Consider the following 13,850-nt stretch of genomic DNA (forward strand, 5'->3'; position numbering starts at 1 on the left):
CAGAGTCGGCTTGCGGCGTCCTTACGCCTAATTCTCCAGAGAGTTCCTTAACCAGGCAAACCCTGTCGAGTCCTCCAGCACTCCGGTGTCCGGACGTGGCGGAGTGTCTGGCGCCAGGCCTTTCAGCCAATGAATTCTTGAAGTCTGGTGTGAGGCTAGTGCCCATATGAGAGACCCTGTTGGGATCCCATATGTGTATCCCACGGTATGCTTATTAGAGCCGTGTTTCCCCTGGCAGACCACGTTCTGCCATCTCTAATAATGCAGCCTAAGCCATCTCAGAGACTTCCATGTGCTATAGGGCCCTACGGGGTTACTTCACATGTCTAAATGTCACTTAACCCCCTCTGGGAGGAGGTGACTCCGCAGTGTGCCTCTTCCAAACGGAAGGGCACGCTTCCCAGTGTTATCCAAGTCCTACTGGTGGGTTGCTCAAGGAACAACAGTAGTTGACCTTCTCTGTCTAGAGCCCGGTCCTATCGTCTGCCTTATAGGAAGGATCAGGAGGCCTACACAGGGCACTGGAAGGGGCAGCTTCTGTGGCGCTTTGGTAGGGATCCCAATTTCGTCGGTCATCCGACGTGACTCGGAGTGACCAACTGAAAGGGAACGTCTCGGTTACGTATGTAACCCTCGTTCCCTGAAGGAGGGAACGGAGACGTCACATCCCGTCGCCACAGTCGCTGTTCCACCGCTGAGCTGCCAGGTCACCGGCTCGACTCCTCAGCGAAAGCATGAATTAATGCGGTGCACCTGCTGCCTCTTATGCTCACGCTGTGATCAGCGGCAGCTGGATGCAATGATCGCATGCGAATGTCCATTGGCTCGTTTAGTTACACTCGAAGTGGATTGGTCTCTCTGGCGAGATCCCAATTTCATCGGTCATCCGACGTGGCGTCTCCATTCCCTCCTTCAGGGAACGAGGGTTACATACATAACCGAGACGTTATTTTAGCTTGGTTTTGTACCCAGTGACCCATTTTTGTGTTGTTTTTGAGGTTTGTGTTTGGATTATTATGCGGTTGGAAGATTCAAACATGGCCCATTATAAGATTTCTTTTTTTTTTATTATTATTTTTATTGAATTTTCACTGTTATACAAAAATAAGACATCACCCAAAACAAACAAAAAAATACACAAATAGCCCAATACACAAATAGCTCATATTTTTACATAAAACAGGACTACCCCATATATAACAGATTAGTGAAAGAAAAAAAAATGAATACAGCAGAAAAGTTAAATGTCCAGAGAATTACACAATTACAATATTCCTTGTAGTATAATAGGGCAAAGATGAGGTTCCATATAGTCCAGATATGGAGTCCAGACTTTATAAAACGGACCTGTTTTTTGATGTAATACATAGGTGAGGCGCTCCAGGGGAATCAGCTCAAAAATTATCTTATGCCAACCTTTGAGTGATGGAGATTTATGACTAATCCAATTAAGTAAAAAAACTATTTCCGGCAGCAAAGGAGAGAATATTATACAATTTCTTGTTAGCAGATGAAACAATGCATTTATTAGGTATACCCAATACCAGTGAGACTGGATCAAAATCCAACTGCACAAAAAATATTCTTTTCCATTTCCACCAGCACCAAAAACCAATACCTTTGCAGTCTGTTACATGACCACAGACAATGTGTTAAAGTACCTACTTCAGTTTTACATTTTAGACACATAGGAGAGAGGGGTTAAAAAAAATGCCTGCGGTTAGGAGAAATAAGGAGTCTATGTATGATTTTAAACTGAATTTGGATTTCTCTCGTACGTGTACACACAGATATTTTCTTAGCATAAGTCCAAATGTCATCCCATGTTTCATCATCAATATCAGTAGCTAACTCCTCCTCCCATTTAGTTTTAATTCTCTGTATATCAGCAGAAGAAATCGAACACATAGCACCATAAAATCTACCCAAAGACATTTTTCCCAATGATAAAAATAGTAACCTCTCAATAGAAGATATCTCACAATTACTAACAAGTGTTGTGTTTTTAGTAATATAATGTCTCAATTGGAGAATCGAAAAAAATCATATTTGAACAACTGGTACTTCTGAGTTAACTCCACAAATTACATTAATTTATTATCTGAAAACATATCCCCAAGAGTGATAAGTCCCAAATTACACCAACGTTTAAAACCATCATCCAAAATTCCTGGGGTGAAATCAGGGTTGTTTAATATTGGGGTAAAGAAAGAGGTCAGGTTAGATATACCTTCAAGCCAACAAAGTGATCTCCATGCTTTCAGAGTATTAACTATAATTGGATTATCATATCTCTCTTTTATGTTTTGAAAGCTCTTAACAAAAACAATATTTGGAAAATCTAGACCCCCCCCATAGAACTTGGCAGATAAAGTATTGATAATTTTAATCTAGGTTTGCATTTACTCCATATGAAAGACATCAGCCAGCTATTCAGGCCCTTTAATGCCCTATTTGAGAACAGTATAGGAACCATTCGAATAGGATATAACAATTTGGGTAACACAATCATCTTTACAAGTGCTATCCGATCCTGGCAAGGTACAGGAAGTAGAATAAAATGTATATTCCTTATCAGCAGGGTGAAGAGTTCTCCAGACATCTACAAAACCAAGATCTTGACATATATTCTGAAGAGATCTCGCCTGAGCAGTTAGAGATGCAGAGCTATGTGGGTGCCTATCTACAAGAGGATTCATTACACAATTAAAATCTCCCACAACAATAGTTAAATCTGCTGTCTTGGCAAACATGTCCAAAAACACTTTAGTAACAAAGTCAGATGGATGAGCTGGAGGATAATACATGTTTAGTATGAGAATCGTTTTACCTTGCCACACACCTTCAATAATAACATAGCGACCGTCTCTATCTTTAATACAGTTTAACACTTTGAATGATAAATTACGTTTAATGAGAATAGCAACACCTCTACTTCTAGATGTAAAAGATGAAAAATATATCTGCCCAAAAGCACCCTGTTGTAATTTTAAATGTTCTTCGCCACTCAAATGAGTCTCTTGTAAAAGAGCAATTTCGATATTTCCCTTTTTCAAAAAAGTATCTTTCTTCGTTTTACATGATTATGGATACCTCGAATATTCCAAGTACAAATCCTAAACACTCTAGACATTAAATACTGTACAGACAATCAGTGTATACATAATACAGATAATCACAAAATATATTCCTGTAAGTGTACCCTTCAGAAATCTGAGCTTTAAACAAAAAATAAAAAAATAAAACACATAAAACTATACAAGGGAACAAACCTGCCAAACATGCAGGAAGGACTATTCTTACTCTTTTCTTCTGCAGGCAACTGCCTGCCCCCCAAACACCACCCACATCCTTGAACATAGGGTAAACACAAACCTCACCAAGCTCCCAGCAACATGATACATGATACCTACATTTCACTACTGGTTATACTCTGTATAATTGTGTATGTGACAAATAAAACTCTTGATACAACTTCTTCACTCAGTGAATTAGTTTGTCCATGTAACATTACCACATAACTACCCGCGAAAGTTTGCCATGCTAGCCCAAGATGTCAATGAACACAGTCACGTCATCTGGTGAGGCAAAGAGCTTCATTGTCCCGTTGATGGTCAGCCTCAGAGTTGCAGGATACAACAGGGCATATTCGATCCTCATCTTCTGCAGTTGTTTTTTGACATCGTCGAAAGCTTTGCGTTTCTTTATCACCATCACAGAATAATCGTTGAAGAATGAAATCCTCGGTCCTGCGTCAGCGCTCCTCTCTGGATCCATGCCCACATGACGAGCTGCGGTCAACACTCACTGCTTGTCCATAAAGTTATGGAACTTTATGATGACAGGCCTGGGTCGTTGCGCTGGTCCTGGCAATGGCGCCAAAGAGCGATGAGCACGATCAAGCTTGATCCGCCCTGCTTTCGTGGTAATCTTCAAGTAATCGGGCAGCCACTTTTTGAAGAAATGCACCGGATCACAGCCTTCGGTTCCCTCTGGCAACCCAAGTATACGCAAATTACTCCTGCGCCCGAGATTCTCCAGATCGTCGATATGCACTGAGATGTCGCTCACTTTTTTTTGAAGATCAGCCACCGTAGCTTGCAGGCATTCGGTCGAATTCTACACACCGGCAATCCGCTCCTCCGCCTCGCCCACTCGCTCGACCAAGGCCTGAAACTGAACTGTTTGATTGTTTATCGCAGATAGGACAGTATTTACTTTCTCATCTATTACCTTTGTAATGTTTTTGGTTAATTTGTCCAAAGCTTGAGCAAAGTTGGACTTGGAGCTTTCCTCTTCACGACTATTCACGCTCGCGTCGTCCATGTTAACATCCTACTCAACGCCACTGATAGTAGAACTTTTTCGATGCAATCTTCTTAGCTTTGGGCATTCTGTCAGATCCTTTTAAAAAAATATTGATCTAAAGACATGGCACAGCCCTCCAACCAAGCAGAATGATTTCACTGAGTGAAAATATAAGTTAACCGAATATTTGAACTAATGTCATGGGAGTTCGCCAAAATGCGTGTCCGCTCTACGATGCCCCCCCCCCCCCTCCCCCTCCACCCCATTATAAGATTTCTAACAGAGTCAGTCACTTGTTGATTTTTTATCTGTTGGTATTTGATAGAATCCATGATGCCATGTGTCTAAACAAGATGTCCAGGACCCTGTGTGCACCAAACCCGTCTTGAGTGTTTGCTGCTAAAAAGCTAATTTTTTAGTTTCATCTGACCATAGAAGCAAGTCCCATTTGAAGTTCCAGTCGTGTCTGACAACTGAATATGCTGGAGATTGCTTTTGGATGAGCGAGGATAATTTTTCTTGAAACCCTGCTGAACAACATGTGGTGATGTAGGGGCTGTTTGACAATTTTTTTTAAGGTTTTCTGACCCTGAAACTCAACCTTTCTCTACAATTCTCGAGCTGTGGTCCTTGAAGAGTCTTTGGCCACTCAAACTCTCCTCCTCACCGTGCATTAGGACAAAATAGACACACGTCCTCTTCCATGCAGTTTCATAACATTTTATGTTGATTGGAAATTCTTAATTATTGCCCTGATGGTGGAAATGGGAATTGCTCTTGAAAACTGCTCTAGCTCTTTTCTTAAAGCCACTTCACAGCGTCTTATGTGTGAAGCTCAATTATCTTTTGCTGCACATCAGAAATATATTCTTTGATTTTTCTCATTGTGATGGATGATTAAGGGAATTTGGGCTTTGTTTTCCCTCCTATTTATATTTCTGTGAAACAGGAAGCCATGGCTGGATAATTTCATGTTCATAATCACCATTCCCATTCATTCCCAAAATTGTGAATATGAATGGGAATACACTTCAGAGATATTTTACTCATAAGAATTTCTTGGGGTACCAATAATTGTGTCCATGTAGTTGAGAAAAAACATTTATTTCATAATGATATTTTCCCCCATTTTCAATTGTTTTAGTTCAATGAAAGGTTAGATTTTTGTAATTTTTTTTTAAAATAAAAGATCAAAAGGATTAACAATGCAGGTTTATTTTCAGAGCCTTCTTTGATCATATTTACCAAGGGTGCCAATAATTCTGACCACAACTGTATAAAGTGTAACATATCAATTATTTTAAAATAAATTTTTGTACATGAACAATTATGGCTGTTTTATGTCAAATCAAATCATAATTGAATATCAAAATACAGTAAATAATTAAGAAATATGTCTCTGAGACACGACAAACCTGGTATTTACAGGTCACTACTTTGTCAGCAGTAACATTAAACTTCTAAGATCATCACTACAATAAAATATTCTGCACATTGAAATATCTAGGAATTGTTTTTATCATGTTTTGTTTAAATGTGATTAAATGCTTCACTGTAAAAGATGTTTTTACAGAAAAATGTTTTTACAGAAAATACTATAAAAATGCTACAGGAAAAACCTGTACCTACCTGACACATATTTATATTTTATATAAAGAGTTTAGTTTTTGGTAGTTCAAGTGACTTGGCATATTAACATTATATTACTTAATGACATATATGGTTATTTGTAAAATATACAGGCACCTATATGCTATATACATTGTCACCATTTTTTTTACGGTCAGTTTCTGGCAACCACAGCTGGTAGTTTTATTGTAAATTTACTGTGATATTTTTTTCCCAGTGTATAGTAAGGTTTAATAAATGAAAAACAATGAAAGTGTAACAATGACAGAAAGATCCACGAAGCATCAACTTCATATTTAATTCTGCAATTAATTAAGTTTTAAGTAATATTTGTAGAAAAATAGAAACTTCACAAATTCTTTTCAAGACATAAAAAATGCTGTCAACCACATTCAGGGCATACAGTATAGTGTCTACTATAGTTTAAGTGCATGTACATATCTCTTGTTTAATTCTAATACTAAAACAGCACATGCTCAATGCTTGGTTTATTTGACTGTGTGTGTTATTAGATGCAGCAGATCGCATGTGTTATGAGAAGCTGAACATTGAAGGTACGGAGCGTGGCAGCTGCGGTCAGGACAGTAGCTCACACAGCTGGATTCAGTGCAATAAACAGTGAGTATATAAACAAGCAGAACACTGTTTTAACCTTTTCAGTGATATTATTTCTCCCTTTGCTGGAAAGTTCATTTTTTTACCTTTTTGTCTGTCTTCCCTGTTATTTCTGTGCTTTTTCATAGGGATGTGTTGTGCGGATTTTTATTATGCACTAATATCACAGCAAAACCACGGTATGGAGACTTAAATGGAGAAATCACAAGTCTTACCATCTACCATCAGAACAAGTACCTGGATTGTCGGTAAATGCATACATTTTTTCTTGGGTATAGTTAATTATGTTCAGATATTTTTACTGGAAATCAAGATGCTGGTTAAAATTAAATTAGGACTTTGACTGCTGCATTTGGCCACTGCTTTTGCAGCACCTCAAACCATTAGTGTCTTAAAAATAGTTATTTTAGTTTAAGAAATAACCCAATCTCATGAGGATGCAAATACTTTATGAGTTGCTTTCTCATGAATTTGTACAATGTGATTCATATGGAAACAAACTCTAAATCTAACCATCAGAGGGCAAAAAGCAAAAAACATACAGATGAGATTGTAAAAATTAATTTGAAATGGTTACAAACTGCCACGAGTCTAAACACGCCTTAAAGGCCCCTTTTGGCATTTGATTTATTGTATACCATTTGAATTCGCTTATTGAAAAAACAACAACAGCAGAAACAGCATAAGTATGGTGTAACATTTATTTGAAACACATGTATTTGGTACTTGCTACCTTATATCTGTACTCTTTCATTTCATTCTTTTCATGGCGTAGGGAAACTTGCATCTGATGTTTCTCTATGTCGCTTTTTGTGTAACTCTGGGTCGTTGACACCAAGCTTTGTTACAATTTTTTTCTAGGAATTAAATGCTTTCTCTGAATCTTTAAAATCTCTCTGCGAGTGATCGTACAGGTGTGGATATATTTGTGGCAACTCAGCTATTCGACACAGTGTATTTATGTTGCTAGTGACTTGGAGATGCTGTTCTCCTGCCTGACCTTTGTTGAATGAGAAACGAACCAGGAAAAAAAATTGCGCATCAAACAAGGTGGAGTTCCAGAACACATCCACCGATTGCGTAATCGCTACGGACCATTTATAGCTCAAAGGTGTTTATGAGCCAAAACAAACTTGCCCAGAAAGTTCACTTTGGTGAGTTGTTTCGAACTACCAAAACGAACTTCGTTTCGGCCTGATTTTGTTCGAAATGACGTCATATCAATTCGTTCTTCAATTTCATTTGAAGTATATCGGGGCCTTTAACCTCCAGACCCTTCTGTTTTATTCTGTTTAAAGGAAGGAGCTCCAAGTAACCATCCCTACTTTACAGTGTGCATTAGTGTGTAAAACTGAGCTGTTGTTTGTTTGTGTTCAGTGGGGGTCATGCAGTGTTAGAAGATGGCACTGATCTCGGGTACGTGGAGGATGGCACACCATGTGGTCCGAATATGATGTGCCTGGACCATCGCTGTCTGCCGGTCACCACCTTCAACCTGTCATCCTGTCCCGGGTCGTCCTCTTCTCATGTGTGCTCTGATCATGGGGTGAACTGTTCTTTTTTGATAAATCACAGTCATATACTGTTTTGAGGGTTTATATAAGATATATTCTCTTATCCTTTTTTTAAATATTGGTCTGTTTTGTTCAAAGCACGAGTAAGCATTTTTTTTGAAGTATTAATGAAAAATGATCAAATGATGCAGAATGTTGAAAAGACTAAAAACCTCTGAAAAGTCTGATGCTCTGAGAAAGAAATTAAGGGATTTAGATAATGGTCAGTTTTGCTGTAAGTAAGCGTAAACAATACTCAAAAACAAAGGAGATACAATCGTTTTTCTTAAAAGAGTTAGTTCACCCAAAAATGAAAATTAGTCCATGTTTTTACTCACCCTCACCTAAGCATCCTAGGTGTATATGACTTTCTTCTTTCAGGTGAATCCAGTCGGAGTTAATATTAAAAATTGTCTGGGCTCTTTCAAGCTTTATAATGGCATGAGCGGGTGTTTTTGTTCAACAGTCCAAAAGTAGTCAAATAAAGCGCATCCATCCATATTAAAACGTGTATCACATGGCTCTGGGGGATGAATAAAGGCCTCCTGTAGCGAATCGATGTGTTTTTGTAAGACAAATATCCATATTCACCTTATTCACCCCCTGGAGCCATGTGATGCGTGTTTTAATATGGATGGATGCGCTTTATTTGACTACTTTTGGACTGTTAAATAAAAAATACCCACCCATGCCATTATAAAGCTTGAAAGAGCCAGGACAAGTTAGTGAACTAGGTGAGTTCACAAGGGTGAACTAACCCTTTAAGTGAAAAATAGCTGGTTGTCAAAATGTCTGATATTTTCCAAATTTAATAAGCAGTGATTTAATTGACAGAGTTAACTCTGTTCACCATGTGACAGATTAATATAATTGTCTTACATCCGTATTTCTCACTGAACCTTTGACAGTCCAGATAGATTTGCTAAACTGTAGTGTATATGAGCCATGGTATTTATTTCCAGCTTTATGCTTATAGCATTCTCTGCCTCTCTCTCTGTCTCAGACGTGCAGTAATGAGGTGAAGTGTATCTGCTACGCAGACTACACTGGCAAGGACTGCAGTGTATATGACCCTATTCCAGACCCCCAGCCTCCAGACGGTCCTGAGAAGTACAAAGGTTCCCAACACGTTCAAGATTCAAGATTCAGGATTTTTTATTTGTTATATACAGAGTATAACAATTACATCAGTATCACAATTATACAGAGTATAACCAGCAGTGAAATGTAGGTCAGGTCCGCTCCAAGGACAGTGCAATTATGTAGAATACAAATATGAAGAAAAAGAAAAGTAGAAAAAAATAAAAGAATAAAATAAAATAAAAGATTAAAAATATAAATATAAAAAATATAAATATATATATAAATGTGCAGGTCAGTGTGTTGTTGACTTAAATAGTAATAAAGAGGAATGTGCAAAAGAATGAGCAAAAAAGTTGTACAGGGTATTTAAATAGCAGCAATATGAGGTTGAGAAAAATTATGAATAGCTTATTGATATAGTGATATTTACATGGAGTCAAGTGATGTTATGATACAGAGTTAGAGTTTAGGAGCCTGATGGCCTGGGGGAAGAAGCTCCTCCTAAGTCTCTCAGTTTTTGCCATCAGGCTACGGAAGCGTTTACCAGATGGAAGCAAAGTGAATAGATGGTTACCAGGGTGATTAGAGTCCTTGACTATTTTGACAGCTCTACTTTTGCAGCGTTTGAGGTAGATGTCCTGCAGAGAGGGGAGAGCAGACCCTGAGATGCGCTCAGCTAAGCGCACAACTCTCTATCAATACACAATTTCTATGTCAATACACTTTCTACAGTTGTGGTCAGAATTATTGGAACCCTTGGTAAATATGATCAAAGAAGACTGTGAAAATTAACCTGCTTTGTTAATCCTTTTTATCTTTTATTTAAAAAATTCACAAAAAGCTAACCTTTCATTGGATAATAAGAATTTAAAATGGGGGGAAATATCATTATGAAATAAATGTTTTTCTCAAACACACGTTGGACACAATTATTGGCACCCCTAGAAATTCTTAAGAGTAAAATATCTCTAAAGTATACTCCCATTCATATTCACAATTTTGAGCACTCTAGGGTGATTATGAACATGAAATTATCCAGCCATGGCTTCCTGTTTCACAGAAATATAAATAGGAGGGAAAACAAAGCCCAAATTCCCTTAATCATCCATCACAATGAGAAAAAACAAAGAATATATTTCTGATGTGCAGCAAAAGATAATTGAGCTTCACAAATTAGTGAAGTGGCTTTAAGAAAAGAGCTAGAGCAGTGAAAATCCCCATTTCCACCATCAGGGCAATAATTAAGAATTTCCAATCAACAGAAAATGTAATGAAACTGCCTGGAAGAGGACGTGTGTCTATATCGTCCTAATGCACGGTGAGAAGGAGAGTTTGAGTGGCTAAAGACTCTTCAAGGATCACAGCTGGAGAATTGCAGAAAATAGTTGAGTCTCGGGGTCAGAAAACCTTAAAACAAAATTGTCAAACAGCCCCTACATCACCACATGTTGTTTGGGAGGATTTCAAGAAAAATTCTCCTAGCTCATCCAAAAACAAACTCCAGCATATTCAGTTATCAGACAGGACTGGCACTTCAAATGGGACTGGCTTCTATGGTCAGATGAAACTAAAAAATGAGCTTTTTAGCAGCAAACACTCAAGATGGGTTTGGTGAACACAGGGATAAAAAGTACCCCATGTGTACAATGAAATATACTGCTGTATTTGTGATGTTGTGGGCCTATATTTCTGCTGGAGGTCCTGGACATCTTGTTCAGACACATGGCATCATGGATTCTATCAAATACGTAAGGAATAATTGACGACGGGCCGTTGAATTATTAGAAAAATAATGCACACCCGACGCGAAGCGGAGTGGCCGTTACACCTCGGGTGTGCATTATTTTTCTAATAATTCAACGGTCCGGAGTCAATTATTCCGCTTATACTACGGTTGCCACACCTCAAGACATCGATCAGATTATATATTTCAAGGGATTCGTCCGGTTTTTCTACTTAAATCGCTATTGTGAGTAGGATTATTTCTTCCGCATCTCATCCAACGACTCTTTTGCTAGTTCCAAAACGTCATTTTAAAGCTGGCAATGGAGGCTTGAGCCGTTGATAGCAGACTAATGCAGTTAATAATGAAGTTATTAGAAAGAGAGCGAGAGAGACAGAGACACAGAGAAAGAGAAACAGAGAGAGAGAGAGAGAGAGAGAGAGAGAGCTTGTATGAATTAGGCTACCTCTGTGTGTCCCTCAACAGTGTTCTGAAGCACCGTCTCTAAACTGTAAGTCTGCTTTAAGATGCAGCGCTGTTATTACCTCGCTAGTGAGAAATGTCATGTGTAGCCTTTAAGTTGCTACACTAGGCTAACTGATAAAATCGTCAGGGCAGCGCTGACAACGATGCGAAGTGATATGGAACTGTAATGCGGTCAAGAAAGCTGCCTGGAACTACGTTCGCCGTGCGTTTCCCTGAAAATAATTGCACACCTCAGAACGTTCGTCAGCCAATCAGATTCAAGCATTCAACGGCCCCGTAGTATAACAACAGATAAAAAATCAATAAGTGACTGATTCTATTAGAAATCTTATAATGGGCCATGTTTGGATCTTCCAACCGTACAATAATCCAAACACAAACCTCAAAAACAACACAAAAATGGGTCACTGAGCACAAAACCAAGCTTCTGCTGGCCATTCCAGTCCTCTGACCTGAACCCTGTAGAAAATGAGTGAGGTGAACTGAAGAGAAGAAGCACCGTCATGGAGCTGTGCATCTAAAGGATCTGGAGTGATTCTGGATGAAGGAATGGTCTCTGATCTCTTGTCAGGTGTTCTCTAACCTCATCAGGCATTATAGGAGAAGATTTAGAGCTGTTAAACTGACAAATGGAGGTTTCAAAAAGTATTGAATAAAAAGGTGCCAATAATTGTGTCCAACGTGTGTTTGAGAAAAACATTTATTTCATAATGATATTTCCCCCCATTTTAAATTCTTATTATCCAATGAAAGGTTAGCTTTTTGTGATTTTGTTAAATAAAAGATCAAAAGGATTAACAAAGCAGGTTAATTTTCACAGTCTTCTTTGATCATATTTACCAAGGGTTCCAATAATTCTGACCACAACTGTATGTCCCCTGAATAGAAAGTTTTCAGGATTGCTGGTGAGACCCTGAATTTCCTCAGCTGTCGCAGATGGTACAGTCTTTGCCTGGCTTTCTTAACCTGTGTTTGGATGTGTGTAGTCCAAGTCAGGTTCTCTGAGATGTTTACACCGAGGTACTTGAAGCTACTCACTCTCTCCACAGGGGTCCCACTGATCATAAGAGGAGTGTAGGGCTGCTCCTGTCTCTTCCTAAAGTCCACGATCAGCTCTTTAGTTTTGCTCGCATTCAGAGAGAGACAGTTGTCCTGGCACCATGATGTGAGTCTCTCTACCTCATCCAAGTATGCGGTCTCATCGTTGTTGGAGATGAGGCCCAGAACCACAGTATCATCAGCGAATTTGACAATAGATGTGGAGCTGTGAGAGGACATGCAGTCATGTGTGTAGAGAGAGTAGAGCAGGGGACTCAGGACACAGCCCTGTGGGGCTCCTACGTTGAGGGTGATGGAGTTTGAGGTGAACTGGCCAACTTTCACCACTTGAGGTCTGCCGGTGAGGAAGTCTTGAATCCAGTCACAGAGTGAGGAGTTTAGGCCGAGGTCTGTGAGTTTAGAAGCCAGCTTGATGGGGACTATAGTGTTGAAAGCTGAACTATAGTCAATGAATAGCAGCCTTACATAATTCCCATTGTTGCTGTGCAAGTGTGTGAGGGAAGAGTGGAGGACGTGAGAGATGGCATCGTCAGTGGATCTGTTTGGGCGATAGGCAAACTGAAGAGGGTCCAAAGTATCAGGTATGGAGGAGCAAATGTGGCTCTTTACAAGTCTCTCAAAAACCTTCATGACTATAGATGTGAGGGTAACTGGGCGATAATCATTCAGGCAAGAGGGTTTATTGTTCTTTGGCACAGGGATAATGATGGATTTTTTGAATGAGGTGGGAACCACGGCGGTAGCAGGGGACTCATTAAAGATAGAAGTGAACAAACCAGCGAGCTGATCAGCGCAAGACCTCAGAACACGGCCGGTTATCCCATCAAGTCCGGCTGCTTTCCTGACGTTCACTTTCTTTAGTGCCCTCCGAACCTCATCCTCTGACACGGTGATTACAGGATCATCGCTGCTCTGCCTGCTGCTTCCTGACACGCTGGACGGCAGAGTCGCGCCGCCGCTGTTGCAATCGAAGCGGCCGTAGAAGATGTTTAACTCGTCGGCTAGCAACGGATCTGCTCTCACCTCCGCGGAGGATTTGTTTCCGAAGGCACAGATGGTCCTCAGTCCCTGCCACATACGTCAAGAGTCATTGAGCTGGAAATGAGACTCAATTCTCTCTCTGTATCTGTGTTTAGCGGCTCTTACTGTGCGTCGGAGAGCATAGCACGATGCTTTGTACTCGATTCAGTCACACGGGTGTTCGGCTTTTGTTGGACCAGCGTCTCTTTGCCTGTGTTTGGAATGGAATTGTTTAACTGTTTAATCAGTTTTCAGTTAGCTTCAGCACTTTTATGGTTTAGAAATATAACAAGGAAATCTGTGTGGAAAACAAATCGGTCAAGTGGCTTATCAGTGGGTTCACAATTGGCTTTTTGTCACATTTTTGGAGTTTT

General features: G+C 39.6%; 1 protein-coding gene across 1 annotated transcript in view; it reads left to right on the forward strand.

Moving 5' to 3' along the window:
- The window catches only part of adam11 (ADAM metallopeptidase domain 11), a gene marked incomplete at its 5' end in the record, with an annotated part of 70,652 nt that overhangs the window by 55,561 nt on the left and 1,241 nt on the right, over positions 1 to 13,850 (forward strand). Inside the window, 4 exons of the mRNA XM_079389113.1 lie at positions 6,450 to 6,555; positions 6,681 to 6,800; positions 7,930 to 8,098; positions 9,109 to 9,223. Coding sequence (XP_079245239.1) covers positions 6,450 to 6,555; positions 6,681 to 6,800; positions 7,930 to 8,098; positions 9,109 to 9,223 — 510 coding nt within the window. The remainder of the gene's footprint in view (positions 1 to 6,449; positions 6,556 to 6,680; positions 6,801 to 7,929; positions 8,099 to 9,108; positions 9,224 to 13,850) is intronic.

Source organism: Barbus barbus (assembly GCF_936440315.1).
Source record: "Barbus barbus genome assembly, chromosome: 32".
Classification (NCBI taxonomy): Eukaryota; Metazoa; Chordata; class Actinopteri; order Cypriniformes; family Cyprinidae; genus Barbus; species Barbus barbus.